Source organism: Gadus macrocephalus, chromosome 2 (genome assembly GCF_031168955.1).
Source record: "Gadus macrocephalus chromosome 2, ASM3116895v1".
In the NCBI taxonomy this organism is placed as follows: domain Eukaryota; kingdom Metazoa; phylum Chordata; class Actinopteri; order Gadiformes; family Gadidae; genus Gadus; species Gadus macrocephalus.
The window spans coordinates 5462662-5486393 of NC_082383.1; the positions used below are offsets into that span (position 1 = coordinate 5462662).

At 46.4% G+C, this 23732-nt stretch overlaps 1 protein-coding gene across 1 annotated transcript in view; it reads left to right on the top strand.

Annotated features, from left to right (window-relative positions):
- Positions 1 to 23732, top strand: part of LOC132445749 (protein shisa-6) — a 48581-nt gene that overhangs the window by 18932 nt on the left and 5917 nt on the right. Inside the window, exons 6-8 of the mRNA XM_060035869.1 lie at positions 20783 to 20842; positions 22011 to 22031; positions 22647 to 22802. Coding sequence (XP_059891852.1) covers positions 20783 to 20842; positions 22011 to 22031; positions 22647 to 22802 — 237 coding nt within the window. The remainder of the gene's footprint in view (positions 1 to 20782; positions 20843 to 22010; positions 22032 to 22646; positions 22803 to 23732) is intronic.

Consider the following 23732-nt stretch of genomic DNA (forward strand, 5'->3'; position numbering starts at 1 on the left):
GGAGGAGGGAGAGAGAGAGAGGAGGAGGATGGGTGAGGGGAAGGAAGGGGGAGATGACGGAGGAGGGAGGAGAGAGAGAGGAGGAGGATGATGGGTGAGGGGAGGGGAGGGCGGTGGGGGATGAGGCATGGTTGAGGGGCGAGGTTGTGGGGAGGGCGGAGAGAGGAGGGAGAGAGATGAAGGAGGCTTTACGGTTTACTGTGATGATGCGCAGCGCTATCTTATCTGATGCAGCGTGTCATCGCCGTGCGGCAAAGCGACGGCTCAATCGAACAGGTTCACCCCCTTCGCCTCCCCGCGGCCACTCGGGCCACATGGGGGAAGGAGGCGGCGGAGGGGGGGGGGGGGGGGGGGGGAGGGGGGAGCAGGAGCTCGGGGCGCCTGGCGCAGAAAGCATCATCTGCCTCCTCCTCCAGTGCTCCAAGACGCGAGTAGGGGGGAGGAGGGAGGGGGATGAGAAGGGGGAGAGGGGGAGGACCCGCCGGCGACTCTCCACTGTGAGACTAATTGAACCCGCGGTTCGGAGCGAGCCCCAGGGGCCGACGGGGGGGGGGGGGGGGGGCTCTGTTTACATCGAAGCGTGACGGAGGAGAAGGAGGGAACGTCTCCGGACGCCGGCGGGGTCACATGACTTGCGTGGCGGCGTGGCGGCCGCCGGGGCGGCCTGTCGGCGTCTGTCACGCGAGGTTATTTTCGGAGGACGGATGAAAAAAAAAACCCAAACTGTCCTCAGATCCATCAGGAGGGGCAGAACTGGGCCACAGAGGACGGATCGGGGGTTCTGGAACGCGCCGTACAGCGGATCACAGCGACGCGATCAAACAGGCCCACTTTATATACCGCCCTCACCCTCACCCTCACCCCTCTGAAGGACAGACTCCCCCCACCAGAGGGTGACGCACTTTGAGAAGGAACACACAAACATCCTTAGTAGTCGAGTAGTTTATGGATTTAGTAAATAAGGGTAAGGAGATACAGATACAGTACATTCGAGTATTGGATCTGTTATTGTAACTCATTCTATTCTGGTACTGCAGTATATTTGAGTACCTCCTTATATTCTAGTTCTGAAGTGTATTCTTGTATCGCAGTATATTCTACTGCTTCATCGTATTCTAGTACTGCAATATAATGTAGTACTTCATTGTATTCTATAGTACTGCAGTATAAACTGGTGCTTCATTGTGTTATAGCACGGCAGTATATTGTAGTACTGCAAAATAATCGAGTGCTTCATTGTATTCTAGTACTGCAGTATAATCTAGTACTGCACACCTCATTGTACTCTAGTCCTGCAGTGTATACTAGTACCTCATTGTATTCTAGTCCTGCAGTGTATTGTAGAACTCTAGTTCTGCACTAAAATGTAGTTCTTCAGTATACTCTATACACAAACAAGTGAACCGGGACATCAATAATAAGTTCTGGAGAGCGGTGCTGGCCTGGTTGCGTCGGCACGCTTCGCTACACGTGTGTAATAACCAAACAGTATCTGCGGGGCGTGAAAAAAGGAATCAATTACGCCCCACGTCAACCGTTGATAAATGTTTGCAGTTTTTCCCCGGTATGTTTTATCATTGCATATATTTTATTATTAATATTATTATTATTATTATCTGCTTCTGGGGACCCAGGAGAGGAGCTGGGAGAGAAAGGAGAGACAGAGAGCAAAGAGGAGGGTGAGGAGAGAGTTCTTAAACAGAGGGTGAAATGAGTCGGTCTCTCTCTCCCTCTTTCTCTCTCTTTCTTTCTCCCCCTCCTTTCTCTTTCTCTTTCTATCTTTCTTTTCTTTCTATTTTTCTTTTCTCTGTCTGTTTTTCGTTCTTTTCTCTTCCTCTTCGTTTCGTTCTATTTTTATCGTTCTTTTTTCTCTCTCTCTCTCTCTTTCTCTCTCTCTGTCTCTCTTTCTTTCTCACCCTCCTTTCTTTTTTCTTTCTATTTTTCTTTTCTCTTTCTCTGTTTTTCGTTCTTTTCTCTTCCTCTTCTTTTTCGTTCTATTTTTTTTTTCTCTCTCTCTCTCTCTCCTCTTCTCTCTCTCTCTCTCTCTCTCTCTCTCTCTCTCTCTCTCTCTCTCTCTCTCTCTCTCTCTCTCTCCTCTTCTCTCTCTCTCTCTCTCTCTCTCTCTCTCTCTCTCTCTCTCTCTCTCTCTCTGTGTCTCTCGGCCATGGCTGGGAGTGCTGCTGGTTCGTCCCCTGAAGAGAGAGAGTGCACTGCGGTGAGTCCCGGTCTCTGTGGTGAACACACGATCTGCATTGGCCCACATTAAGGCCCCGGACCCCACGGCGCGGCTGGAGCTGCCGCAGAGCAGCGGCCGCGGGGGTGACCGGGAGGAGCCGCCGCAGCCCCACTCAGGAGGTTAAAGTGACCTCAATCACTCCGGAACCTCCCCCACCAGTTTGACCCCAATCGCTTTGAACACCCCCCCTCCCAAATCCACCTGCGTGGATTTGGGAGGGGAGAGGGGGGGGGGTTCAAAGTGATTCAGGTCACCTGGAAGAATGTCCTCTTTCCAAGTAGGACCTCCCGCTGTCTCTTTCCTCTCGTCCTCCTCCTCCTCCTCTCTGTCACTCCTCCTCCTCCTCATTCTCTTTTTCCTCCTCCTCCTCCTCATTCTCTTTCTCCTCCTCTCCCTCCTCGAGGAGCACGGTGTGATGCATCACAGAAACAAATTGGAGGACAGAAAGGTAGACAGGAAGTGATTGACGCAATATTTTCAAGAAGAAAGGATATTTAAAAACTGTTTAAAATAAAATGCTGTTAAAAGCCAGTAGTTCAGTAGAACAAATGATATCCTTCCGTATCAATACATTGTGGGTTTTTAAATCTAGAGTTGTTTTTAAAAGTGACCCATATCGGCTGACCTACATACTTTTAAGACGTAAACAAGCTACAATAGGGTTTAAATTGTAGAAAGAAACCAGAAAATCGTCTTGATATGTAAAGGAAGGTCATTTATTTTGAGACCGATTGATTTGTTTTCATTCTTGGGTTTCTCTCGCAAAACCCAGATCTCGGGCGCTTGGAAAAGATGCTCAGAGTATCTAGTCCCGCTCCCTCTCTCCCTTTCACTCTCCCTCTCCCTCTCTCCCTTTCACTCTCCCTCTCCCTCTCTTTCCCTCTCCTTCTCTCTCTCGCCCAATGCACTCTCTTTCTCTCGCTCACACTCTCTCCCTCCCTCTTACTTTTGCCCTCTCTCTCTCTCTCTCTCTCTCTCTCTCTCTCTCTCTCTCTCTCTCTCTCTCTCTCTCTCTCTTTCGCTCTTTTGCTCTCTCTCTGCCCCCTCTTTCTCCTCCTTCTCCTCCTCCCCTCTCTGAGGTTCCCAGTTTCCTTTTCTTTTTTTCCGTGTCCTCTGTGTGACACACGTTTCTGCCGGTAAAAGTCAGCGGCCGTCCGCCAATACCGTGACCTTCAGGGAAACTGCACAGGTGGTCTGCCTTGTTTGATTTAATATTCAAACCCCAGCCCCCCTCTGTCATAATGCATTGTAATAACTCTTATTTTCTATTCATTCGTACACTTAGAAGTGGACCGAAATGCCAGAGATAGTTCATTTTGAAAGAGGATGAGAGGGAGAGAATGGCATTTATTTAGAAAACACATCACAGTGGCGGGCATCAGAAGGGTATTAAGAATTCTTATTGAAGTTGAATGGCAGAGAGAGACTATTTTGGAAGGAAATGAGAGAGACTTTTATTTTGGAAAGCCGTCACAGAGTGTGGTATCAGGTAGTACTACAAAATCCTAAATCAATGCAAATATACCATCACCCTGATCAACCTTGATCTCTGAGGGTTTAACCACATCTCACATGAGAATCACTGAGGCTGTTTGAAACATACCAATGTCTCCCCATAATGGCTAATAATTTCAAGATGAACTACTAAACAATGACCATAACACTATTACTACCAATAACATTCCTATGCTCCTATGCTTCTGAAATTGAGACCTCCTTCCAATGCAGCTGTGTGCGGCAATTTGTCGCCAGGGTGTCTGGTTCCCAGCGGAAAGGTTCTGTGTTCGATCCCCAATGCCCAGAATCTACCGGTAGGCATCCTAGAGCCAGACGCCCTAATATTTAACGCCTACCTGCTCCTTCATGACTTTTACCCAATTTACTGTCACCTTGGATAAAGGTGTCTGCCAACGAGAAACAATTATACAAAAAAATATATAAATACAATTGCCAAGAAATAAATTAAGAGTAGGCTGTAACTCATTTTTGTGGGCCAAATGATCTGCTCCTAGCCAGTGCCTCTGCATGCGGCATGAGTAATACATAGAATCACCTGCTGTGATGGTGCGCCCGCCTCTGTAAGTTAATATCATCCAGCTGGGCTCCAAGAGGACCCAGGAGTCTGTTAAACCTTCACAACAGTGAAGGTGAGTTTAGTGCCTATACCCAAACCTTTAATCATGTACACCGGCCCAATAGGCTGTGAGAGAGAGCAGAGTTGGTGTTTGAGTGAGTGTTGCCGTTCTACAGAAGCTCTCGGATAATGAGATCCTTCCACAGTAGCTGGAACAGTAACTCTTTTAGATGACCGAACGGTGGCGGATCGAGTTTATTCACCGTACTCAGGAGTTCAACGTCTGCTCCTTATCTTTCTCCTCCTCTGGTTTCACCACTGCGAGTGTACTTTAATTTGTGTGTTTCCTCTGGTGACCTCCAGATCTCCCAGACCAACTCGTCTTTATTGAGTTCAGTTTGAAGTTCTTGGTGTCTGGTCAGGGGTGACGGCGGGTTCTTAAGTTGGCTTTTACGCATAAACGAGGGAGTGAAATGATTAAAAATGTCTGCCCTTGGAACAAAGTCACACGAAATGACAGAGGGGGTGGCCTTATATTATATTTATACTTTATCTATTTTAGTTTCTGTACCATTATAACGCCACAAATACTTGCTCACACCTCGAGTGCTGTTCATACGCGGTGTGTTCCCACTGGCTGGGAAAAGTAGAACAGATGACCTCTGTGTGTGCGTTGACTTCAGACCACGTCGTAGTCTCTCACACATACAACCGGGACCTTCCAGGGTACCTCTCAGACCAACAAGGTAATCACATGTCAAGATGCCAACGCAGCCTCCCGGAACCAGACTCACAACAGACATAGTCGCCGAGAGCCAGCCTTTCCAGAAGTCTTATGATGAACCTGTTAATAACTGTTCATGTTTGACTCATTGACCGAGAGGTGTTTGGTTCCATCCCTAATGTGGGCCATAGTCTACCCGTAGGCCTCCTGGAGCAAGATATCTTCGGTCCTACCTGCTCCTTCATGACATGGGTCTGGATTCACTGAAAGTAGCTTCGGATAACAGCATCTGCTGAATGATTAAACAGCGGTAGTATGGTAGTAGTCCTGATCATCTCCACCCAAACGAAGCGTAACCTAACCCTTTTTTTTAAAACTTATCGTGCGAAGAGGGCAGTGGAGGAGTCTGCCTAGTGACAGCATTTTTATCGGTTTCGCTACGCTGTTCTGCTTTTCCAGCATCTTTCTATTTAAATTTACGGGCCATCATTTATTGTGTTTTATCGGCTCAACCTGACCTCTACCACTCTTTGATTTAAACCAGCTTATAAACGCTGCTTTTGATCGCTGGTTCAGGCAGAAAATAAATAAAAAGGGTAAATAAAGATTTATGCTTGTCATAAACATCCATCAAGATGTGTACACTGGAGTCTAGGGGACGGCTGTTGATGTGAGCTCAGAGGAACGCCGTCAACGTTTGTTTGCCAACCGGTTTCGCTTGTTTGGCTTCACGCGATATATCAAGTCCATATGTTTCGATCGAGATGAATGCTTCTAAAGCAGATCAATTTAACCAGCAGTGACTTCCTCCCGATAAAAATTCCGTTGAAAAAGCTGTCAGCGCCCTGATTGGTTGAGAGACGTCTGTGTTGTTTTTAGAGCTGTCAGTTAAACGCGTTATTAACGACGTTAACGCAAACCAATTTTAACGGCGTTAAAAAAAAAATCTTTTTTTTTTTTTCTTTGGCTCAAAACAAAGAAGCAGTAGCCTGACTGCTATGTTCAAATGACATTTGTTCAAAGCAGTCGTTTAATTGCACTATAGGCTCTTTTTTTGTATCGTCCTGTTTTGATCAGTATATGCCAATGTTGTTATCAATAAAAAATTATTTGCACAAGGCAAGCCGATGCACTTCACCATGTTGATAAGAGAATTAAAATGAGAAGAATTATGGGACAAAAAAATCAAGGGATATTTAGCATAGAAAAATAATTTGCGATTAATCGCGAGTTAACTCTGACATTAATGCGATTAATCACGATTAAATATTTTAATCGCTTGACAGCTCTAGTTGTTTTATATATTTAAAGGAGAAGTAAACCCAGCTGGAATTGCTTCGGTTTGGGTCTCATGTTGGATGTTATTGGATGTTATTTTTGGATGAAGACGAAGTTGTTAAACGGCGGCCATACACTGCCCAGCCAATCAGAACACTGACTGAGTGATGACATCACACTGATGACATCAAGTTGCGTTCCGCAATGGAGACGAGGCAGAAAGTTAGAGGGATGACAGATGAAAGGTAGAGGAGGAGACTAGGAAACTCAGATTGTAGCTAAAGCTATACGCCATTATTACCAAGGGTGTTGTGAAGAGATAAATGAAGCAGTGAGTGTTGTGGTACAGAGGAAAACCTACCAGCTGGTCGTGCATGTTGATATTCAGAGAGGAACCACATTTGTCTGGAGCTGTCACAACATGGCTGCTTCAGCCCAAGGCGGCGGCTAGCTGCGTAGCGCTAGCGGGTAACCATGATACTGAATGACGGACCGTGACCATGTGACACCGCCGGTGTGTCATCCCGGGTTTACCCCCAGTCTTCTGACAGTTCAACCGTCGGTGGATATATCCACAGAGGTATGTTTGTGCCGGGTTTCAGAAATGCAACCAAATGATGACTAATTGGTACTTTGAAGTTTAATGCTTAGAGGAAGTTTCACTATCAACGTGTTTTTTTTTATTTTACAAAACGTTGCATCATATTTGCTGTTCTCCCCTTGAGACTGCTGATCCATGTCTCCTTTCATCTTTTGAACACAGTTCCACCAAAACAACGAATACCTTCTTAGGTATTGACGATGAACCGGTGTTGTAGCGATGCAGGCCGGGAAAGCACTCCTGCAGAGTTAGCTGATGATGATGATGATGATGATGCTGGGGATGAAGCTTTAGCCAGCGGCGGTCGGAGCTCCATGTTGAGGCGGGTTAAATGTCAGCAGGGCGGAGCTGTGACATCGCAAGTAGAGGAAAGGCTACAGGTTTGACCCTTGACCTCCGTTAAAGAGAGCAGGGAGGGAGGCGTGTCGTTTGCTGCTCTGCGACCACTCACTGTGCAATCTTTAATATTAACCTCCACACCCGCCCCCCCCCCCTCCCTCGCACACTGTTTAATACGATCCGGCGCTGTGAATGTGTGTGCGCACATGGGTGAATGAAATGCCCATCCCAGCAGCTGTGAATCAGCTATTATTATTAATGTAATTTTATTAAAGCATTCTGTTTAATCGCCACAGGAGTCCTGAAACCGTTCTTAACAGCAGGTCATCCGCTCAGACTGCATCCTGGATCAATATGTACTCCTGGCTAATGAGGCTACAAGCCGATCAGTAAGGGAGCCAGGTCTAGTTAGGGAGTCGGGTTTAGTTTGGGTTTTTTAGGCCTTGTGTTGCGGTGGCGTGGCGAGATGAAGAGGGAGGGTGGCTGGAAAATATTCAGAGGAGATGTTTTGAGGGGGGCCCCAGGCGTTCATTTGATTATTATTTGGGTCATTGATCTGGTTGTTAATTGGAGGGGTTAATTAGGAAGAGGCTTTGATATGTCAGAGGGATCTGAAGATAGCGGAGATGTACTCAGTCTCTTTTCTAGGGCTCAATATGTGGGGGCGTTGATCGTGTAAACACTCATTTCATATTTAATATGTAATAAAACAAATGGATGCATCAAATAACGCTTGTTTACCATCTAATCACCATACGAGAACACTTTCCCACCTCCGAGTGAGAGCTTTACGACGTAATCTCGCTTCGGTTTACAACAAACAGACCTCCCGGTCCCGAGCACTCGTTTTCAGAGTAATTATATGTTATTAATATGCTAAATGTGCGCGGTTGTTAATCCTTTTGTTTTAATGATCTCATGTTTGGCCTCGTGCCGGCGGTCTCTCCCGAAGCCGGTTGAAAAGACAAACAATCGTCTCCCTTGCTGTTTTTGTCCGGATCATATTATCTTAGTTAAAATATCGATCAACTACCGGTTAAAGCGCCTCGGGAATAACAGACTTTCAGCGGCGGCGATGTTCAATGTTACCCCACACGCGGTTAGCTTCGGGTTGATCTAAAAAAAGCCAGCGGCACCATCATGGGTTTCAGTGGCACCCTGGACCCCCCAATGAGAGCGACTCTGCGCCGTATGATTACATTAAGATGCAGGGTTAAGATAATCACAGCTGATGCACACTCTAAGTATCTCTCTCTGAGGCCTCGCCCCGCTGAGCAGCTTATCAGGAGCATCAGGACGAATATAAACGGGGTTTCTAATCCAATATTATTATTATACGCCGCTGACAATGCCCGGGTTAGGGCTTCCATTCCCACTGGGGCCGTGCACAAATGTCTGTAAAGGTGTTGGAAGACACTTTGGAAAATGGCGTCCACCTAATGGCGTAGGTTATGTTAGGTTACGCTGCGTGACGTTAAAGAACGATGAGATCCCTCTCTCTCTGAGTGTGTGTAGTGAAGGCTGGTTTAACCTGTGCACGCTGATTGCTCAACCTTCAACAGGTGTGCAGCCTCACTCAGCCCCAGAGTCTAATCAGTCGGACTCGGGCCAGGTGAGAGACAGATGGATAGATAGCTAGATGGCTAGATAGGAACTTTATTAATCCCTCTGGAATGTTCCCCTCAGGAAATTGCACAAAAATATGGTACAAATAGAATTAGAGTTAAAAACAAGTATAAATGCTAAAAACATGAGGCTGATTAAATCCGCCATTACTCCAACACATATGTGACGTTATGTCAAGATATGTTAAGTCCCATTATGTTACGTTATGTTGCGTCACATACATTTACGTTGCGTTAAGTTGAATTACGTTATCTTTCATTATGTTACGTTATGTGTTATGATATCTGTCCTGAACATCCAGGTTATTACCAGTACCAGTACTATTTAGAATCATAAACTTCAACGTCATCCAAGTTCATTTGAATATAACACCGATAAGCAGTGACTAGTGTTATTAAAAAACACCCGGTGCATCTCTAGCTAGATCACAGTCTTCCATCAGCTCGTTTGAAGCTCTTCTCCAATCACTGATTTTGTATTCATGAGTTATTGAATTAAATAATAAATGAATAAATACCACCACCTGCTCTAAAATATCACACCGCATAAATGTACAACTCGCGCATGTGTTGATCGACAATCTGCATTCCACACGGGCCTTCTGTTCTGTCGTCTCGACCAACCGTTTGGCTTAATAGTATAATAATATAATAGTAATGATGTTAAATTGGTTCTGTCGTCAGATGGTGTCGCATTGTCATCTCTCCTGACGCATTTCTCTTTAATGTCGTCTTCCTCGCTGCAACATTAAAGCTGTTTTTTATAACCTTGCATGGGAAGATGTTAATTAGTTCTATTATATTTCTGAGCGGGTGCCCCGCTGATCTGTGTGTGTGTGTGTGTGTGTGTGTGTGTGTGTGTGTGTGTGTGTGTGTGTGTGTGTGTGTGTGTGTGTGTGTGTGTGTGTGTGTGTGTGTGTGTGTGTGTGTGTGTGTGAAGTGGTTTGTTCCTGGTATGTCTCTGTTTCAGCAGCAGTGACCTGCTGTCCTTCATTTCATTAAATATTCCAACGTTCTCGTCATGATCTGCTCCTGATGGTCTGGAGTTTGACGAAAGGGATAATAGATTCTGAAAGCGTGTGTGTGTGCACACACACAGACACACTCACACAAAGACACAAACACCACTCAAATGCCATTCTTCTTCTATTTTGACAAGCAGACACACACACATACACACACACACACATGCACACGCACGCGCACGCACAGCATGCTTTCAAAGCCATTTCTCTCTATTTGCAGGTGTTTTTTTTATGAATGCTACCCGTTCCTCTTTCCCTCCATAATATCCCATAATATCCCTGCAGTGTTCACCGCGAGTTCTCTCCTGGCCTACACCAGAGGTCAGAGGACAGGTCTCTCAAAGAGAGACTCTGTGTAAGAACTCTCTCCTCTTCCTCCTCTTTGCTCTGTTTCCCTCCCTGCCTGTGTTCATATCCTGGCCTAACCCTAGGAGAGAGAAGCTGCCTTTTCTCCAGGTTCATTTTAACAGCTTTTTGTTTGTTTCGCAGTGGAAAAAAAAAACGCAACGGGTGAGACCAAACCCCAGGGCGTGAAGGGAGTGTGTCTAGCGTGTGTGTATGTGCGTTTGTTCAGAGATAAACACATTATTCCCATGACTCATAGCTTTCTCACCAATTCCTGTACCTTGACCCAAAGGCATAGCAACCCTCACACATAATACTTAAGTAGAACACACCGTAACCTCTTTCTTCTCCTCCTCTTTCTACTCCTTCCCCAACTCATCTATTTTGCCTCATCCAATGATGCATAGTTGTCGTCGAACCCTTGCCTTGACCAAACCCAACCTTTAGCTAAACTTGACCATCGTCTTGAGAAGGAAGAGAACAGGGAAAGAAGGGAGGAGCAGGAGCACCTGTTGTTTGCAACCGCTGGGGAGGGAGAGGGTGAAGGCAGAGAACATGATGCAATGAGCAACTAGGAGGAGCAGGATGGAGCAGGAGACCATGGTGTTAGTAACAGCTAGGGTGAGAGAGGGTGAAGGCAGAGAACATGGTGTGAGTAACAGCTAAGGAGGAGCTATAGGTTGGAGGAGGAGCTCATGGTGTTAGTAAAATGATTGGAAAGGGGTTTGTGGTCTGGTGAGGTTATGGATCTGCCTCAAACCACGAGGAATCAGAATTAAATTGGTTCGAAGGAAAGCTTTGACATCATAATACAACTTGTTTTCAAAGTTTTTCCCTTTAATTTTTTTCCCTTTAATTACATCTCTGCTTTCTGTACTCATACACTTTCAACAGATTTGACAGAGTTTACCCGCTTCACTCTTCCCTCCATCCCTCCCCCCCTCCCCTCCCTCTCTCCACCTCCTCCTCTGTTGTCCTCCAACCAATCGCTCCATCTGCCGAACTCTCTGGATCGGAGAGCCTTCTGGACGTAAACAAAACCAAAACAAAACCTCTTCCAAATCGATGGGTTTCCTCTCGTCTGTCACTCCTCTCCTCCTCTTTCACTCGCCTCCCCTTTCTCCTCACCTCCTTCTTCCTTTCCTCCACTCCTATATCCTACTCTGACTCCTCCTCCCTCTCCTCCCCCACCCTTTCTCCTCACTTTTCCTTATCTCTCTCCTCCCCTTCTGTCTCGCCTCCCTCCCTCTCCTCTTCTTCTCCTCCCTCTCCTCCTGATCGTCTCTCTCCTCGTCCTCCTCCTAATTTCATCCTACTCCTCTTCTTCTCCTCCTCCTCTTCTTCTCCTCCTCCTCTGCCTCATTTTCCACCTCCTCCCAGCCCGTCCTGACTCCTTCCTCCCAGCCCGTCCTGACTCCTTCCTGTCTGCCAGCTCCTCCCTCCTGACTCCTTCCTGTCTGCCAGCTCCTCCCTCCTGACTCCTTCCTGTCTGCCAGCTCCTCCGTCCTGACTCCTTCCTGTCTGCCACCTTGTCCAACCTGACTCCTTCCCGACTCCCTCCTGTCTGCCACCTCCTCCCAGCCCGTCCTGACTACTTCCTCCTACGTCCTGACTCCGTCCTATCTCAGAACCACTGGCGCCTCGGACGGACCGTGGAGCTCTGAAATGAGTTGCCTCTCCTTTGGTTCCCGAGCAGCTGGCTTCTCAGCTCCTCTTCTCCTTTCATCTCCTCTCTCTGCCTGATAAACAAGTGTCTTCCGTTGCCGTGGCAGCGGGAAGGTAAACACAGTTGGTTGGAAGATAATCTGATGGCGGCCCATCCTTCATGGGGAGGCAGAGTAGGGATTATTCAGTGTTTCCTGAAGAAATACCTTCAACTGCTTAGTGTCCTCTTTCTTTGTCCGGGCTTAGTCCAGAGCATGAATAATGGTGCAGGATAGCCTAGTCGGGGGTCAGGGTACTCAAACCCCTGCCTGGTCCTCCAAAGACCTGTCTCTGTCCTTTCCATTAGAAAATGGAAATTAGAAAATCCCACTCCACCAAGGTCTTTTAAAGAAAATAAGAAATGTATAGACCGAAATTGCACTTATTTGCACTCTGAGTGTAACGCTGTAACAGCATCAGTTCAACGTGGTGCCATTTCACAGAATGCTGTAGTACTCAGACATAGCATAGCAGTGTACACATCCCAATTAGAAAGTCCCAGTAGACGCACACCGCCTAGCTAGCTAGCCGTCTGTTTAATTAGCTGTCATTGCTACCTGGCTAGCAGTGGGGGGTATGTTAGGGGAAGTTTGGACACCCATGGAGTACACACGTAGCTCCCTGGAAATGAAGTCAATTAAAATGTTTACTGACACACCTGCTGTGCAGTCGTAATGTGCCTTCAGTTAGATGTTATAGTCTGTATTAGCTTGGTGTGCCTTAAATACGCTTTAGTGTTGCAATTCTTCTTTACTCGACATCCCTTTAAAACGTGTTCGAGTTGTAGTTCTTAATAGCTTGATCATTCTTCCATACTTGTGAGATTGTAGTTCTTATTATCTTATTAGACTTATTATTATCTTCACGTCCCTGTAATATCTGTCAGTGTTCTAGTCCGTATTAGATGAATGTGTCTTTAATACATGTCCGATTGTAGTTCTTTAACTAACTAAGATTAACTAGATGTTCCTCTTTATAATGTGCCAACTTTAAAAACATCTCTGTAAGTACATCTTTATTACCTGCGTTCTTTAGTATACCTCAGGTTGGTACTGATATAGAGTAGCTAGAAGAGCAGTGCATTGAGAGTAAAAGGCCTCTGAAGTCTGAACCAGCTCTGTGCTACCCTACGCTATGCAACCTACTCTTCATGCTAACCTTCAGCACCTGTGCATGGAGTCAAGTCACCTTTATAAGTAAATCCCTTAATCCCAGAGACAGTCTCAAAAGGCTTTACTTGGGCCATATTATACGACCTAACCTCCTTTCCCCTAATTCGTCTGCTGGACAAGGAAAAACTCCCGCCCCCAAATCACCAAAACCTTGAGAAGGTACCCAGAAGAGGGATCCTCCTTGCAGGGGGGGTTAGCTTAGTGCATTTGGTGTCCGGTGGTTAAACATAATTAGCAGAGTTAGTTTAAAAAAGCCCTTGACTTTGCCCCTGCCCAATCCTTCTTACCACCTCCATGTTGCTGTGCTCGTCATGTCCTCGGGTGCCTAGCAACCGTCCCTGTCGCAATACGTTTCTGATCTTTGTTGCGAACTTTGAATCCCATAATACCAGCTGGAGGGCTCACAACCCAGCACCTGTTGGCCAGGTCAACACTTTGAAAGGCAACAGACTGACGTTGGACCGATGGTAGGTGTAAGGGACGTGAGATGAGCATTAGGAGCTTAAGAAAATAACAGGATTTTATCAGCGCAGATTTACTACAGTAGATATTCAATCCAAGATATTTACTGTTCAATGAATCTGAACGAGATTGGTCTTTAACTTAAGGGATCTTTGATGCATTCATTAAAATTAATGCAAATACTATCCTATGTGATTGGATGCAAAGGATATGCACTGCATCTATGTTTCTCTCCTGTTGCAAACGTTTGGGTAAATATGGTGGATTCTTCTCCCACACCTTCTTCAGTGAGTAGGATTCACAAAACGTCCCGCCCTCAGTGAGGTGATCTCAAACACCTTCAAGCCTTCAGTGAGGTGGACTCACACACCTTAAGGTCTTCACTGAGGTGAACTCCCATCATTTCAGGTCTTCAGTGCGGTTGACTCAGAAACCTTCAGGTCTTCACTGAGGTGGACTCACACACCTTAAGGTCTTCAGTGAGGTGGATTCCCATAACTTCAGGTCTTCAGTGAGTAGGACTCACAAACCTCCAGGTCTTCAGTGAGGTGGATTCCCATAACTTCAGGTCTTCAGTGAGGTGGACTCACACACATTCAGATCTTCAGTGAGGTGGTTATCAGTTGCTCGATCAAGCATGGAAAAGGCTTTAAACCCGTCACATGGGTCTTCCCAAGCACTTTGATGTTGTTGTTTTACCCCAAAAATCCTTGGGGCTGAGCTTCAGAGGAAAACGAATTGATCCGTCAGATTGGCTGTTTCTCATCTTTGGGAGAGCGTGATTGGATATGCTCCGCCCGGTGCAGCTGAGAGCTCACAGCGGTTCACTCAGAGTTTAACCGAGTTTAACTTTCGCCTTTTTGCTCCTTTTCAACCCGATACTCAGCGTTGAGCATCCTCTCCGCGTTTTATGCTCCAAAGCTTTTCCACTCCCCATTATTTTGGTTCTCTGAGCTCTTCGAGACATCTGTAGGAGTGTTTAGTCGCATCGTAGGGTGTGTTTGTCTCGCCACCCGCGGCTTTGAGGTAGCAGATCCTCAGCTACGCCCAGCAGCGTCGCGAGCGGTAATGACTTCCCTCCTCGGCGGCTTGGCAGTAGCCCTCATTCTCGAGGTGGTTAACAGAGGAGATCAATAGCACACACTCAGGCAGCTAATCAATCACCCTGATAACTAATCCGTCAGCACGCAGCAGAGGGGATGCCGGGGACAGAAGTCCACTTGGATTCTAGCGTCTCTGTAATGAGGATCCTGCCGGGGTCGGACTCACAGCAGTGACAGTAGAACGTGTTGTCTCCAACCCGGCGCTATCATCGTCCTCGTCATTATCATCCTCATCACTAACCGCTGGAATCTTCCTCTTCTTCTTTCAGCCCAGTTTCCCCCCTGGGGATGAATAAAGTGTAATGTTTGTAACTCCATCTTAGAAGCATTCTACAACATCATCATCATCATCATCATCAACATCCCTATTCTATGGGTCTGATGATGGTTATATTATGGGCCTTATGATATTGTTATGCCACAGGTCTAATCGTATTATTATGGATCTTATGATACTGGAGTAATACAGGTCTAATCCTATTATCATTATGGGATTTCTGATATTAAATAATATTAGTATTAATCTTACGATATTGTAATATTATGGGTCTTATGATTATATTACCACACATCTAATCCTATATTATGGGCCGTATGATGTTGTTATATTACGGGTCTTATAATGTTATATTTAAGGTCTTATGATGTATTTTGGGTTTTATGGTTCGGTAAACTAATGCAGAGTTCAGAAGCAGAGAAACTGCACAGACCAGCTGAGCGTCCTGGAGAAATATCTGTCGTATTTATATGTAAATACATCATTATCATAACACCCAGACGCGTCAGCACACACAAATATGCACACATACACAGATGGGCATACACAGAATAACAAACGCACAAAAGATAGAAGCAAAGGCACACACACATGCACGCACACACACACACACGTACGCACACAAAAATAAATACACAAACACATAACAGATTGAAGCACATACACGCACGCACACACACACAGACTTACAAGCAAAGACAGAAAAACACAGACAAAAATTCACAGAAGCGAAAACACACACAGGCACACACATACGCACACACACACACACACACACACACACACACACACACACACACACACACACACACACACACACACACACACACACACACACACACACACACACACACACACACACACACACACACACACACACACACACACACACACATCATAATGTACAGAAGGAGTTCTGAGGAACAATTAGCCTGACATAACAAAGTTCTGTCTGACGTTGTGTAGTTTGTAACGAAGCGCTTTTTGAGACTTCCGAAACTTTGCATATTTCACGGAAGCTTATGATTAGGGTTCAAATTAATCAGAACATTTAAAAAGTTTAGAAAATGGAAAGCAGCAATGAATGTCAATGTTTTCCAGCCGCTGACTCCGAACGGCAAAATGAATCCTAATCAGTTTTAATTTACCACTTTCAGACATCCTTACAGACACAGATCTGCTGCTCACCAGCCGCCTGCTCATGTTTCATCTGCTACCAACCAAACGGCCCCAATTATTCACACAAACGCTGTTAAATATTACATTGCATCCCACTAGACTGCAAATATCCACAGCATTTCCAACTTTTGTCTTATAGTTCATAAAATATTCATAACCACTCGAGCCTTTTGATTATTTTTATTAAACAGGCCTAAGATCTGTTATTATGAAAAGGTCTTAATGTTATGTTGAGCGTCGATCCTTAATTATCTATAAAATAACAAATGAAGACAAATTTATCTTGGATAAGTAAATTCTCATGAGGCTTGAATGAGTAACAAATGAATGGTCGTGTGTGGTATGTTGGTTGGTATAACATATATAAGGTTGGTCTGTATGTTATGGGGGCTGGTCTTCAACATGAAAACATTAGGTGGAAACCCCAGTTCCCTTTGGTAACATTAAGCAAATGAGTGCATGCATTGCCACGCCACCTGCCATTTATCGGATGATCAACACTCAGTGACCCCGGGTGGACTTGTGTTTTACTTATCCTGGTTTTAAGCTGTCCTGCTTATATCTTCTCCTGGTTTGAGGGCTGCTGGTGTTGTTGATCGTGTCTGCTGTGGGAGGGGAAGGGGGTGGGGGGGGGGGGGGGTACTATGTTTTGCAATATGTAGCTCAGATGTAGCTGTGTGTGTGTGTGTGTGTGTGTGTGTGTGTGTGTGTGTGTGTGTGTGTGTGTGTGTAATAATTAATGTATATGTTTGGTTTAATTTGATGTTTGTTTGTTTGTTGATTGAAGGGCTTCAGCTGTTGACCCATTAACACAACCGCTGATGTGCAGTGAAGAGAGAGAGAGAGAGAGAGAGGGGGAGGGAGTGAGGAGGTATGGGGGGCATGCAGATATGAAGGGGAGATGTGAGCCGAGAGGGAGAGGAGAGGGACTGAGAGTGACGGAGATAGAGCAGAGGGAATTAGGAGTTATGGAGATAGAGGGTGCTGAAGAGAGGTAGAGATGGAGGGAGAGAGACAGTGAGAGGAGGATGAAGAGAAGTGGAGGCAGGAGGAAGAGGATGGTCCTGAGCTCCCTAGCAGCGGGGATAACGGCAGTTTTGTATGATGTTACTTCTGATGAACTGAAGACATCAGATAAATCTGTGCTTATCCTCGTTAGCCAATCACACGACCCGGGACCACCTGCCAATCACACGACACGGGACAACCAGAAGGCTGGCCTCTGAGCGGCCAACTGTCAACGAGGTGGTGCATCAGCCAATGGGATCGCAGGAGCATGAGTGTAACTGAATTTTTCTCCGATTGCTGGAGAGAAAACTACTAATCAGTTGTCTGGGGTCAAAGTGTTTATTAGAGATTATTGATTTCTATAGGAATGATTGATTGTGTGTGTGTTTGTGTGTGTGTGTGTGTGTGTGATAGGGATAGGGATAGATGAAAGAGAGAGAAGAAGTTGGAGAGAGACATGGTGATAGATGAAAGAGAGACAGGGAAGCGAGAGGGAGACATAGTGATAGATGAAAGAGAGAGAGGAAGTAGGTCACAGCAGGGTCTCCCAGTCCTGTGGACATGTTAGCTTGACTCTATCGGCACACTGTGCTATCACGCTGTCAACTGCTCTAATAGAATAGTCCTGATACAATGCTAGCTCCTCTATTGATCATTACTGTTAGCACAACACTTGCTGCTCAATCAGTTATTACTTTAAGCACAACCCTCGCTCTTCGAACAGTTATGTATGTTGCACAAAGCTAATAGTTGTTTAGTTCTCTGCTAGTTGCCTAAGCCTGGTGGAACTGGATTCTCCATCTCTATTGATTAAAATAAAAGTGTTGGACATTCCTGGTTGACTAAATACAAGTCCCCTCACAGTATTTGACTGGTGCTACACTGAAGCATATACTCGTTAGAATAGAATGGGTGAACAAGCGACGTTGTGATAAAGCTACTCTAGCACTATGTCCGGGTGTGTTTGTTATGCAGCATTAAAGTTTACTGTAGCCCCTCCAATTTAGATATGCTTTGATTGTTCTCAGCCAAGAGCTGACCAGCAGCCTTAGAAAACCAAACGTCCTCCTCTTTGATACGATGTTCAGTGTGTTTTCCACAGCCCAAGATGCTGTCTAGCTTCAGCAGCTCACGGCGGTCTCAGTGTACTCCCTCTCCCTCCAGGGATGGACTGACATAATCCTACTTCTGCTCTGTCTGCTTGTTTGCTCTGAGACATTGAGATGCCTTGTTTACCCATAATCCCTCCTTAAGGACCCGAGACCGCCCTGGGTATCCACACGTAGTGCCTGCTGGAAAAGTACTGATTTACTGTTGTCAGAGTGGAAACCCCCCCAAGAAAAGCAAAGTCTTCCATCAGACGTTATGTGTAAGTAAGGGCAGGATAGTGTTGAGACTCCCAGCTGAATGGTTCTGTATTCGATCCCCAGTGTCCACATTGCACAACCTAGAGTAAGATGGCATCTAAACGCGACCTACTCCTTAATGACATCTATCTGAATTAATATAATTCACATACAGGGGATCAAACCCTGTACTTTTTTGAACGGGAGTCAAACATGCAAGTCACTGCGGTACCATGTTCTCCTTTGCTTTGAAGAAACACATTTGTTCCTGGAACAAAGTGCCCAGTGAGGTTTGGAGTGTCGACGATGCAGGAGGTATGGTCGGTCGAAGGGTTTGCCCTCTGTGCCGGCCGTCTGAAGTGAAACATGTTCCTTTTAACCTACTAGGTGACAGCCTCTAATAGACGGCACTTTCAGGAATACGACCAATAAAAAACAGTCGTCTAGTATTCATTTACGAAACCCAGCTTCAAATAGTGCTTCAATTCATGCCGTCAGTCAAATAGGACTATGAAGTACTCATAAAAGTATTACACAAAGACATGACCTCGTTCCTCTCGGAGCATCAGGAACTCTTTGATGCTGATTATGTCTGCTGTCTGATTTCAGCCAAGATGGTTGCCGGCTACTGGTCTCCTAGCAACCGCCTCTCGGCTACCCATAATCCTCTGGGAGATGGTGATGTTGCTCTGTGAAGTCCCAGATTCAGATCACAATGATCGAGGTGATATGCGGAGAAGAGACTCTGCAATAATTATATTCTTCAATGTAAAGTCACATCTCATCTTACTATCTTCTCTCATCTTATCGGATTGTCCTCCCTTATTCCGACTCTTTTCTGCACGATCAGATACAAAACACTTGCAAGCTCAACGCTCCGGATATAATCCAAGTTTTTTGTACAGCCGAGGCATTTAAAACTTTAGAAGAACTTCAGAAATTTTCAATTAAAACTCTTGGTCGTAATCTCTGGAACTGTTGGTGTGCTTGGTTAACTATTCATAAGATGTTTGCTTTGTTGTAAAGCCGTTCCTCTTGGACTCTCCAGCAGGTCTTTTTTTTAATTGGTGTCTCATATCCAAGCAAAGCATCCTATTGGTCCAGGGGGAGCAAAATGATGACCCTGAAGGCTTGTTTTACAGTTTAATAACGGTAGTTCACTACTTAAGACACTGTCCGAGCGGAGTGGGAGGTCATTATTCTGTTGTATTAGTCAGTGTCTAATTAGTTTGAATCAATACAAATTAATGTACGGCCATTTAAAAATAACTGCCATTTACCATTTATCATAACGAAATGGCAGTCATCAGCAAAGGGTCTTTGTCCCCCGCAATCCTGTTGGATCAATACTAATTACCCTCGGAGCTCTCGTTTATTTTTCAAACCGAACATCAAGTCTGATAAAATCGTGCCTAACAGATGTACGATATTTGGTCTTTAAAAGTTACCTGCTTCTTCCTAACATTTTCCCCAGGTAGGATTATGGAACGAGGGATAGAAATAATTAAAATGCAAATCACACCGAAAGAGAAGAGGGTATGGACAACTACGTCTCTGATATATTGTTTCAAACCTCAACCTGATTTTGTTTGTTTGTCCTATTTCTCTTCTCTGGGCGGAACAGCAATGAGAACAATGTCCTTCCTGGCATGCCGTACATCAGACCTATTTTCCAATCCCCTAATGAGTGTGTGTGTCCAATAAATGACATGCAAGATGGATTCCGTAATCTGTTGCATCTGAACTGAACTCTAATCAACCCGGGGAACAACAGGTTCCCGAGCAAGAGCACTGATTCCTTTAAACATAAAAACCATGGCAACCCATTGCAACGGCCCAGCCAATCAACAGCACTCTCACGTAGTCCCTGTCACACACACCATGTGTTTGTGACCTAACACACATTTCATGTGATGTGTATAATATTTACACACGTATACGTATGCCCTTTTATACAGAGAGGAACAGCCGGACAATTAGCCGGGCTAATGGTGGCTATAGCTAACTGAATGGAAAGCTAACAGTTTGGAGAGCTTATGGTGGCTATAGACACCAGTGACTGTAGCTTACTGTATGGAAGGCAACAGTTTAGAGAGCTTGTGATGGCTACGGATAACTGAATTGAACTGAACTGAATTGTGGCTGTAACTAACCTTGGGGAGGGCCGACAGTAGCTCTATCTAGTGATGGACTTACGAAGGGTGCAGCTAACGTGGGGATGGCTAATGGCGGACATGGCTAATGGGATGTCTCTCTCCCTGTTTGCTGTGGATTGTCTCTTCAGGTAACCACCAACACGACTACCAGCACAGCCATCTGGACCTGACCCTCACGCCCAAGATGGGTGAGTACGACAATGGCTTAGAAGCGAAACACCCACACACGCACGAGCACGCACACACCCACAAAGACACGCACAAACACACTCCTTTTACCGCATGGACCACCAGGTTAAGCTACGCCAGCAGACCTCCTGCATGTGTTGCATGCCAGTGATTTGAATGCAGTTTACTGTCCCCCAACACCTCCTCTCCTGAAACCCCCTGCGTTCGACATTCTGAAGATGAAGACTTGATTTGGAGTCGAAGATTTGTATTCAAATTGTCAAGATCCCCAAAGGAGGACGATGTGAGATTTGTTATGGGGTGTGGAAATGAACGAGTCTTCATAAAGAGGAAAGTAATAAAGTCACACGGAGACCCGGACGTTCTTCGGTTCCGCGTGTCACGGGCGAAACGTTTAGAAGAGAAAACCCGCCGCCGACGCACTCTCGGAGGGAAATGAAAAGTTGAGAGAATGAGAGGCTGGGAAATGAAGCCGTGCCAGGTTGTTGGCGCTTATTGAGAAACCAATCACTTTTATTGATCCCTCATTTATTTTCCGAGATGTGATTTTGTTCGGAATCGAGGAGCAACAAAGCCATGCGTAATTACCCCCAGCCTCCCGCGTCGCCCGGAACATGGCGGACATTGTGAATGTTTTCAGACTATATTTTAAACGAGTCCGGGATGTTCTACTGCTCCGGACGTTGTTTTGAAGCCGGTCCCTCCGTCGAACACTACCAAAGGAACAAAGAGTTTTAAAAAAGTACCGAACAATTCTAAACCGAAGCCTTCACGGGTCGACTCATCTGTCTGAGTGGATCCAGGATGCGATGTGACACAACAGGTTCTAGTCTCGCCTGCGGGCAGGCTGGCCTAGCGGGTGTTTGACCCCCAGGCCAGAGGTTTGGGGTCAAACCCCAATGTCACTAGACCCCCCGCAGCCCCTACCCTGCTCCACTTAATTGCATCTAGATTCATTCGGATAAAAGCTGGTTTGAAAAGATGGGCTAAATGCTCTGATAGCTTAGGATGAAAGTGAAAAGGTCGATAGTCTGGGGCTGCGTGGCGTTAGCGATGGCAGCGACGTTGACCCAACACACCATCCCTGCATTATGAAACTCTGGGAAACTTTGATCTGCTATAGGTTTATTGATCATTGATTGATTTCTTTTTCACTTGGTTTGTTAGCCCACAGACAAATGAGACACGGTAAGTTGTACACATACACCTGCATACATGCGTGTACATATATCTATATCTATACATGCATACATCTATAGCTGCAATACTCACACAAACAGCTGAATATACATGTCTGATGCATACGTGTTGAAGTCTGGACTGTTAACAGTGGGAACACACACACACGCACACACGCACACACACACACACACACACACACACACACACGCACACACACACACACACACACACACACACGCGCACACACGCACACGAACACACGCGCACACAGACACACACACCTCCCAGAGTACTCTCTCGTGATTGGTTGACTGTGGATTGATATGTTTAATTTCTCTCTCCCTTATTCTCTTTTTGCTGTCATTCTATATCTCTCTCCCCACTATCGTGCTCCTCTCTCTCATATATAATATCAATACTGTCTGTCTCACACACACTCTGTCTCTCTCTCTCTCTCTCTCTCTCTCTCTCTCTCTCTCTCTCTCTCTCCTCCCTCTCTCCCCTGCTCCTCCTCTCTCTCACTCTCTCCCCCTCTCCCCTTCCCTCTCTCGCCCCCTCTCCCCCCTCTCACTCCCCTCTCTCTCCCCCCTCTCTCTCTCTCGCCCCTCTCTCTCTCTGTAGATCGCCCGCAGCGGGGGAACAACATCCTGACGTCGGCGACAGAGCCCTACGACCTGTCGCGCTCCTTCCAGAACCTCAGCCCCCTCCCCCCCTCCTTCGAGCTGCCCCCCCTCAAGGCTGCGCTGAGTAAATACTCCTCCTCCCTCCATAGATTAAGTAGGTGGTCTTCCGTTCGACCGTCTCTCCGCCTTCGCCTGAGCCCCACCTCCCCCCCTGCTCCTGCACGTGTTCTGGGCGGGGCCGACGTCGAGGACAGCCCGGCCCTCTCCGAGGCCACGCCCCCCTCCTCTGTTTCGCCGCAGTGGCGTCCGTTAGAGAGAGATGTGTGGTGGTGATGTTTGACACGATGTCTGGTGTCACTCTTTCCTCCTCCTCCTCCTTCTCGTCTTCTCATCCTCGTCTTCTCCTCCTCCTCCTTCTCGTCTTCTCCTCCTCCTCCTCCTCCTTCTCGTCTTCTCCTCCTCGTCTTCTCCTCCTCCTCCTCCTCCTTCTCGTCTTCTCCTCCTCGTCTTCTCCTCCTCCTCCTTCTCGTCTTCTCCTCCGCCTCCTCCTCCTCCTCCCTCTCCTCCTCCCTCTCCTCCTCCTCCTCGTCTTCTCCTCCTCCTCCACCTCCTCATCGTCTTCTCCTCTGCCTCCTCATCCTCCTCCTCCTCCTCCTCCTCCCTCTCCTCCTCCTCATCGTCTTCTCCTCCTCCTCCTCGTCTTCTCCTCCTCCTCCTCCTCCTCCCTCTCCTCCTCCTCATCGTCTTCTCCTCTTCTCCTCCTCATCTCCATACTTGGCATGAGGACCTGAATGGGGCGCATGCATTTCCATCCTCTTGTCATCCCTCCGTCTCGACTCCATCTGCTCCTCGTCATCCTGCTTGGGGGGGCGGGGCTTGCCGGGTGGGGTACCTGGTGGCCTGGTCACCTGACTCGGTCACCTGGTGCCTCCACCTGCTGTTCGTAACGCGATGTTGATGTCGTCGTTGAGTAGTGACGTGATGTTTTTCGTTGTCGTGGTGATGTTAAGGATGTCACAGCAGTGCTATCTGGGTCGCCATGTGTGCCTCGCTTCCCACCTCCACCCCCATGTGACCCTGTTGG